This window comes from Mesoplodon bidens, assembly GCF_964165515.1.
Source record: "Mesoplodon bidens genome assembly, chromosome: 6".
NCBI classification, from domain to species: Eukaryota; Metazoa; Chordata; class Mammalia; order Artiodactyla; family Ziphiidae; genus Mesoplodon; species Mesoplodon bidens.
In genome coordinates, this window is record NC_138162.1 from 58,086,112 (window position 1) to 58,095,797 (window position 9,686).

At 36.1% G+C, this 9,686-nt stretch overlaps 1 protein-coding gene across 1 annotated transcript; it reads left to right on the forward strand.

Moving 5' to 3' along the window:
• Positions 1-8,505: 8,505 nt before the first annotated feature.
• Positions 8,506-9,136, forward strand: IFNE (interferon epsilon; the record flags this gene model as incomplete). Its single annotated transcript, XM_081237020.1, has 1 exon — positions 8,506-9,136. The coding sequence occupies one exon, from the start codon at positions 8,506-8,508 to the stop codon at positions 9,085-9,087; it is 582 nt and encodes a 193-aa protein (XP_081093146.1). The 3' UTR covers positions 9,088-9,136.
• Positions 9,137-9,686: the final 550 nt, after the last annotated feature.

Below are 9,686 nucleotides of genomic sequence, written 5' to 3' on the forward strand. Positions count from 1 at the left end.
CAACATTGTTACATTAGTACCATATAATACTCAGCCTTCATATTTAGATTTGTACAGTTGTACCAATAATATTGTTAATTGAGAATGGACAGTGTTCAGAATCACGCTGTGTATTGAGTTGGCATATCCTTTAGTCTCATTGAGCATCCAGCAACTCACCAATTACAGTTCAGGTTTTCCCACCCAGCACTGGTTCCCACAGTGGTTTCCTCTTCTGAGTCTCTGCTCCAGAGACTCAGAGACTCCAGAGACTCTTACTCCCTGTATTCTCCTCTCTCTCTCTCTCTCTCTCTCTGAATTGTGGGACAGAAGTTTGCCCTGTGTTTTCCCCTCTTTTATGGATCCTAAAAGAGTTATTGATTTCTTGGTCTCTTCAGCTTTTTACTTGTTAAGACAGAGTGACTACTTCCATGCCCCTTACATACAGAACTGGAAACTGGAAGTCCCTTTAGTCTCTTTTATTCTGAAACAGTTCTTTGGTCTTTTGTTGACTTTCACAACCTTGAAATATTCAGGGCAGTTGTTTTGTAGAATGTTCCTCAGTTGGGTTTAAGTAATGGTGCTTCATGATTAAGTTTATTTACACTTGGCAGTAAGAGCACAAAAGAGATGGTTGTGTTTTTTGAGTTGCATCTTACCTGGTCATCCATGATTTCAGTTTGTCCCATTTGAGGTTCACTTTGGTCCCTTGAATGAGGTGATGGCTGCTGGGCTTTTCCACTGTAAAGTTACTCTTTCACTCTTTAAAACTAATTAAGTTATTTAGGTAGTTATGTGAGGTAATAGATATATTAATTAGCTTGACTATAGTAGTCATTTCATGATGCACATGTATATCAAAATATCACATTGTATACCTTAAATATATACAACTTTTACAAATAAATAATAAAATTTTACTTTGAAACTTTGTCCATAAGAAACTTTGCTCTCCTCACCCAACTCAGGCTGTGACTCTTCACAGCAGCTGCCCATCCCACCCACTGCAGATACTCTACTCATTCTTCTCAGGCTCCAATGTCTCATGCCAGGTTATCTCTTCATGTGGGTGCTTGACCCATCCTCTTTGAACTCTGGCATCCTACCATGGGATCTGGACCACCATGAGTCCCTGCCCCTTCCAGCACAATGCTTACTTTTTTCTACCCATCTTTTGGCTTTAGAACTAGTTTTTCAGGAAGGGAAAGGGAAGCAGAGATTACATACTATTTAAGATCACTTCCAACTCCAGCATGCTGTGAAAGATAAATTAGTATGGTTAATTTAATTTGCAAGTTTATGCTCAGAAAATGTGGGGATAGAGGTTTGTTGAAATCATTGGGACAAATGACCATGCCTGAAATAATCACTGAGGCCAGGTCAAAGTGAGGCACTGAGTAGTTTGGACTAGGGCTGGATGTATCACACTGAGGAGTCTTGCCAGAAGCACAAGATCCAAGAGTAGGCAGAGAAGTCAGGATATGTTTACCTATAACCCCCAGAGAAGAGAGCAGTGATGACAGTGGATATCCAGAAAGCAGTAAATGTCCATTAGAGTAATCAAGGCAAAAAAAGGGAAATATTTAACACTAACCAGTAAGTATCTTAGTATGAGTTAGAGTGATTAGTAAGCTTATGCATTATGGGAACAATTCAGTTGGTCAAAGCAATAACGTGTTGTTGACTACACATTATTAGACTACTAGATGCCATGAACGTTTTGATTTCTTTTGCCAACAGTGCAAGCTGATTCCAGGCTATAAGTAATTGATCTTATACTGCCATCCTTTGGTTGAGTTTTAAATGCCTTCCGTACTAACAAACTATTTTGGCATATTTTTAGCACACAGAGGTAATCAGGATTCTAATTACAACACTAAATTTTTTAGATTAACAGTAATAGTAAATAAATAATTTGTGGGATATGTGAAGAAATAGAAATATACTTTCAGCTAATAAACTTAGAAGTCACTGACAAAGCCCATTTTTGTCACAACTAAACTCGCCAGTTATAGCATGAAAGTATCATATGCAGTACATAATTGAATGGGCACAGTTGTGTTCCAGTAACACTTTATTTATGAAAACGGGTAGTGAACTGGATTTGGCTCATGGATTGTAGTTTGGTAACTTCCGATTTAGATCATTAATGTTGAGAAAACTTCTACTTCCAGACATGATGAGAGACTAGATTCACCCTCCCACTTTAAACAACTAAAAAATGAAAGAAAATGTATGAAACAATAGCTTTCAGACACTCGGTAACAGGAAGCATAAGATAATGATCCTTGAGAGAAGGAAAATAAATATAGTTAGCCCTATTATTGCTCCTGCTTACTGCGTGGAGAAAGTTTCTAGGAGCACAAGGAGGAGGAAGAAACCCAAACAGATCAGTGATCTCACTGATTTGATAGTCAAAGTTTGGAGTTCAGAGAGGTAGTTAGATATTGCAGGGCAAAATATTAAAGAGAAAAGAGATAGAGACAAATACTGAGATATAAAGATACAGAGATCTGTAGAAGGGACTGCTGGAGTCTGTAACTAATTTGTGATGTGTGAATTAACCAAGACTGGGGGAAGAGACCCAGAAAGGAACAGGCCAGCTATTCCCAGGACTGACACAGGACTGGGAATATTTCATTTTCTACTGACCAAATTGCAAAGACTTCCTAATACAGGGAACATTGAGGAGAGTCCTTACAAGGGTATTCCTTACTTGTAAGTCCTTACAAGTGGAATAACATTGCCCTAGACTATAAAGTCTGATCCATCCACTCTAGCAAAGCTTAAAAGCAAGGCCCCAAGAAATCAAACAGATTCCAAGTAAATTAACTATGTCTTAAACAAAGCCCAACCATATATATAGGACTTAGCAAATTCAGTACCCAGTAAAGTAAAACTTAGAGTGTTCAGAATCCAGTCAAAAGCTACCAGGCATGCAAAGAAGCAAGAAAATAGGACCCATAAGCAGTAGAAAAAATAATCAAGAAACCAGACCCAGAAATGACACAGATAGAATTAGCAGACAAGGAGGTTAAAAGGCCTATTATAAAAATACCCCATAAGCTCAAGAAGGTAGAAGAAAAGATGAACATAATGAAGGAAGAAATGAAAGATGTCAGAAAGGAACAAATTGAACTTCTAGAGATGAAAAATGTAATACCTAGAATGATAAATATATTGGGTGGGATTAACATTAGATAAGATATTAGGGAAGAAAGATCAATCAACTTGAAGATATAGCCATAGAACTATCAAAAATAAAAGAGAAAAAGGCTAAAATAAATAAACAAAACATCAGTGGCCTGTGTGAAAATATTGAATGGTCTGACATATCTACAATAGAGTCCCAGAAAAAGATGAAAAATGTTGGAAAAAATAATGTCTGAAACTTTTCTGATTCTGATGAAAATTATAAAAAACACAGATTCAAGAAACTCCTAGTAGAAGATACAGGAAGAAAATCACACCAAGGCATATCATAATCAAATTGCTGAAAAATGATGATAGAAAATCTTAAAAGCTATTAGAGAAAAAGGAGACATTATGCACAAGGGAATAAAATTAAGAATGACAGCAGTCTTCCCTTCAGAAATCATGTAAGCCAAAAGACAGTGGAGCAACACCATTACAGTACTGAAAGAAAAAATATGTCAACTTAAAATTGTATACCCAGTAAGAAAGTATTTCAAAAATGAAGAAAAAAATACTTTTTCAGACAAAAACCAAGAGAATTTATAGCCAACAGAACTGAGGTACAAGAAATACTAAAGGAAGTTATTCAAGAAGAAGGAAAATAACACCAGATAGAAATTTAGATCTACAAAAAAGGAATGAAGACCACCAGTAGCTATGTGGGTAAATATATGATGATGGTAGATATGGTTGGTTAAATGGTAACTATGTGAATAAATATAGAAAACAGATTTCTAAAATCTCTTTACAATATAATTAACTATTTAAAAGACAAATATAATATCAATGCATTAGAGGTTTAAAATATGTGAAAATGTCTGACAACAATAGTACAAGGACGAAAGGGAGAAGATAGAAATATGTTGTAATATCCTTATAATATACTTTGTGTTATATAATATTATTTGAAAGTAAACTGTAATATGCTAAATAAAAATGTATACTTTAAACCCTAGAGAAGCTATTATAAAAATAAAATGGTATAGCTAATAAACTCATGGTAGAGATAAAGTGGAATTACTTTTTAAAAATAAATATAAAAGAAGGAAAAAAGGAAAAAGAACATGCAGGCAATTAGAAAACAAATAGCAAAATGGTAGATGTAAACCCAGACATATTGATAATCACATTAAATGGAAATGGCCCAAACACTCTAGTAAAAAGCAAAGATTGTTAGATTGGATAAAAAGCAAGGTCCAACTATATGCCATATGTAAGAAACTCACTTTCAATATGAAAAAAACATGTATAGGTTAAAAGTAAAAAGATACAACAAGATACACCTTGCAAACACTAATCAAAAGAAAGCATGAGTATATAATATGAGACAAAGTTGATTTCAGAGTAAGGAATATTACCAGGGACAAAGAGGGACATTTCAAAATAAAAGAGTCAATTCATCAAGTGGACAGTGATGTGATGTACCTAACAGCAGAGTTTAAAGATATATGAAGCAAAAACTGATAGAACTGAAAAGGAGATAGACAAATCCAAAATTATAGTTGGAGATTTCAAGGCATCTCTCTTGATAGTTGATAGAACAAATGATAGAGCATAGAAAATTTCAACAACACTATCAACCAAGTTGACCTAATTACCATTTATAGACCAGTTCAGCCAACAAAGCAGAAAATAATTCTTTTGAGTTCACATGGTACAAGTCACCAAGATAGAACATATTCTGAGCTATAAAATAAGTCTCAATAAATTTAAATTTCTTTGATTACAACAGATTCAAATTAGAAATCAATAATAGAATGATATCTGGAAAATCCTCCAGCATTTGGAAATCAACACAATTTTACATTATTATAGTCAATTGGATGAAAATGATGTGAAAGTCTTGGTTGCAGATTAGAGATTATTCTCATTTATCCTTACAGTGTTTTCCTGAAGCTCTGCATTAAAGATTTATAGATTTATGTGGAGATCAGGTGAAAAATCTGTTGTCTAGATAGAGAATCAGAATGTTATCAAAACAGGTGTTATTCCTTTTGTATATTATAAATAATCATAGGTCTTTGTTGAGAGAGAGAGAGAAACAGACAGAGAAAGAAGGGGCAGAGAAGGAAGAGGAGAAGAAGGAGGAGAAAGAGGAGACGAGGGAGAAGAAGAAATTTCAAAAACACTAGTGGAGTTGCTGCCACAATAAAAATTATTCAGATATAGTGAGATCAGACCCTTCCAGAAACCCAGAGCAACTCAGCTTATCCTCAAAAGAGCCACAAGAAGATAAAAATGTTGAACTTTTAATTCCTATCTTCTGTTCTATCTGTAAAAATATTTTACCATAACTATGAATCCCCAGGAAGGATGTGGCTGATGAAGTCATTTGTTAAGTGGAAGTAAACTAATATGCATTAGTTATTTATCATAGTTTAGACACCATACTAGATTTTTATTTATAATCTTATTATCTGCTAATCCTCAAAAATGTTTTATAAATTAGAGATGAAAAAACTGAGTCAGAAAGGAATTAAGTAACTTGCACAAAGTCACACAGCCAGCAGATGGTAGAGAGAATATTCTATTCCAGGTCTTTGTGACTTCAAAATCCAAATTCCGAAATTCCGATGATAATATATAACAGATTTCCTTCTTTTTCCCTAGCCTTTCCTTAAGCAATTGGCTTCTCTAGCAGCCAGTGGGAAAGAACAGAGCCCTTAGTTCACTGAATCACTTTATAAAGTTACTGGTTGCCTTAGGAGATGTGAAAACGTGAAAGAAGTATTTGTCATCCTGATGGACACCATGGTCCCAAGCAGAGGAACACTATGTACAGATGTCAAATAACCAGTAAGTCTAGTGGAATTACTAGGTAATTTTTGATCCTGTGAAAAGTTTAAAAACTTTTCAAAGAGGACATGCTTTACAGAACAATATCCAGTACAAGCTGTGCATAGCTTAGATGTTAAGTTTGTAGTCATGGGCCCAAGGTTTAACATGACATAACCTACCTTTGAACAGGGTTAATACTCTGTCCAATTTGGTGTGAAGTTTTCTTTTCTTTCCAACTCCCACTCCCTGACATCAGTTTAAAGCCTATTTACCTTGTTAGCTCAGATAAGAGATTTCTGTAATTTGACTCTTATGGACCTGGATCTGAAAGTTCAAATTCCACAGCACCCAAAATGTTAGAAACCTTTTGATCGATGTAGTTGAACTTTTGTACAGGAAAAGATTCCTCCATGGAGCATGTTGACTCAGTTTATTTCAGCTTATTAATACCAGACTGACTAAGTGACACCAGCATATAGCTGAGCTGGTAGATAATGAGACCACACATGTTTACAGTCTCTTTTCAACACTTGTGATCTCACCCAACTGCCTGCAGAGAAATGGTCAAATATAAGATGTAACATCTATTACTTTGTGGTAGAGCACATTCTCACTCCAAGTCAACACAGGTTTATTAAGCTCCTATTATAGTTGTATAGACAGTAAAAAAGATGAGTGTTTATTCCACTCTATTAAGAGGTTTTAATGTTGGAAGGTTGTAAGACAGGTAAGTAAATAACCATATATAAGGCAGACCAGGAAAAGTGGCTTAAAAGGTGCAAAGTGCTGTGAGGATCCAGAGAAGAGATTAAAGCTCCTAGGGAGAGATCTAGGCCCTAAAGGAGAAGTTGTCCTTAGTCCTTGGACAGACAGGTACTGGGAGTGAAGGAGGCAACAAGTGATGTTTCAGAGAGAGAAAATATCATTAATACACACAAGTCTAGCTATATTAAGGGAATAGTGCATCATTAACTTTATTTGGAATTCAGGTTCCCTCATACTACATTTGGAGCAATCTTATCTAAGATCGGAAAGGTTGATTGGGGGTTTATTCTGGAGGACTTAGATGTGGAACTGGGAATTTGTAATTCAAGAAGCATCACTGATGTAAACTAGTCACATTGATTTACCATAGTTATTGGTACCCTAGGGAATATAGACTAACCAACTGCTCCCAAACTCTTTTCACGTATAATTTTTATCATTTATAATGGTTACATAGCATTTCATTATGTGGATTTGCCAACATTTGTTAAACCATTCCCCTATTGTTGGACCTATAGGCTGTCTCTAATACTCTGCAATTGCAATAATTTTTTTTTTTTTTTTTGGCGTTACGCGGGCCTCTCACCGCTGTGGCCTCTCCCATTGCAGAGCACAGGCTCCGGATGTGCAGGCTCAGCGGCCATGGCTCACGGGCCCAGCTGCTCCACGGCATGTGGGATCTTCCCGGACTGGGGCACGAACCCGTGTCCCCTGCATCAGCAGGTGGACTCTCAACCACTACGCCACCAGGGAAGCCCTGCAATAATTTTTTAATGACCTTCTTTTGCTAATATTTTCCCTTTTATATTACTTCCATAGGCTAGAATCTTAGGAGTTAAACTGCTTGGATAAGACAGGAAACAATTTAAGATTGCTGATACATATCTTAAGATTAATTTGCTCAAGGATTTGTGCAAATTTACAGTTCTACTTGAGGTTTTAAATTTAGTAGTGTTAAAAAGCAGACAGCAGACCCAAAATGGAGTTACTTGTGCTAAGCCCCATGTCAGTAAACCAAGGCTTAACATTTAACTTAATTGCCGTTTCAACAGCCCAGGAATGTAACCTTTAACCAGTCAACCTAGAATTACCTGGTTAGCACTAGTGAGGTAATCTGCCGTATAGGCCCCTCCGTTCCCCTTAGGAAGGCGACCTTGCCTGAGACAATACATTTTTTGCTAATAATTTTCTTTTTTCTGCCCCCTTTCTACCTTTAAAAACCTTTCCTTTTCTACAGCTTGGTGGAGCCAGTTTGACCTTTAATTTTACTCAGTTAAATTTTTGTTGTTTAATTTTTGCCCCTGAGTGCCTTACAGGTGCTGCTAAGCCTCTGATACATATAACTCCATGAAAGACTACTACTTTAAGAAGAAACATTTACTCTCAATAAAAGAACTTTAATAAGCTTGACCAAATGACTAAATATTTAGAAAGCGTATTGTGTTGAGTGAAACTGTGTGTGCAATAAATAATGAGAGTAATAGAAGATCATTTTGGATGACTGGTCTGTAATTGTCTCAAGGAACACATACAAAGAAAACAAATTCTTCTGATTACTTCCTCAAACAGCCAACACAATGGGGAAAGTGGAGGAAATGTCCCATGAACAGTATGAAAAGGGAACCAGAAAGCCTAACATGTAAACTTTGAGAAATGACAGCATTAGAAACAAAACTGCAAAAGAGATCCCCTTCCAGAATAATCTGAGATGCACGAAAGACATATAGTCACTAGAGTTGGAGCCTTATCAAGTCTGTACAGAGATGAGTGGAGTATTTGACCTTCACCATGATTAACAAGCCTTTCTTTGAAATTGTATTGGTGCTGTTGGCTTCTTCCTCTGTCTGCTCCCGAGAGCTGAAACTGGTTCTTTTCCAACAAAAGAGAGTGAACAGAGAGAGTTTAAAACTCTTGAATAAATTGCAGACCTCTTCAATTCAGCAGTGTCTACCACACAGGAAAAACTTCCTGCTTCCCCAGAAGTCTATGAATCCTCACCAGTACCAGAAAGGACAAGCACTGGCCATTCTTCATGAGATGCTTCAGCAGATCTTCAGTGTCTTCAGGGCAATTATTTCTCTGAATGGTTGGGAGGAAACCCACATGGAGAAGCTCCTCATTGAACTTCATCAACAGCTGAAATACCTAGAAGCGCTCATGAGGCGGCAAGCAGAGCAGGAAAGAGACACCTTGGGCAGTGAGAACCTTAGATTACAGGTTAAAATATATTTCCAAAGGATACGTGATTACCTGGAAAACCAGGACTATAGCACCTGTGCCTGGACCATTGTCCAAGTAGAAATCAACCGATGTCTGTTCTTTGTGTTCCGACTCACAGGAAAGCTGAGCAAACAAGGAATGGAAAGTTGAACCATGTGCAGGCTTTAAAAGCATAGGGTAGGTGGAGGGGTGGTAGGATTTCTCCAGACACTATTATTTCTTTTTGTTTTAAAATGGTAGTATTGCTTTGGTTTTGTGTGTGTATATATATGTGTGTGTATATATATATATGTATATATATATATATATATATATATATATATTGGTCTGTGCTTTAAGATGATGCACATTGACTACAAGTGTTTTTATTTTGTAATGTCACTTTGTATTTTCTATCAATCTGAAATTTTTATGAGTTGAAATGAGCCATTAATATTTCATAATTCTTCAAATGGGTATATTTTCATAAAAGTTGGCCAAGTAGATATAATGAAATATGTCTCCACTATAATACTTTCCTTATCATAGAATCTCCATCCCAATGATTTCTTTATTTGCCGGAAATTGGTAGGAGCAATGAGAAATACTAGGAATAATTTGTATTGCAAGATCTGAAAATATCATCACACACTGAATATTTGTTACAGGTGACACAATAGAAGTAAAGCCAAAGGACATGAACAAGCAGTTTGCAGAGGAAAACATAAATGCATGAAAAGAGGTTCAACCTCATGCATAATAATAAAAAA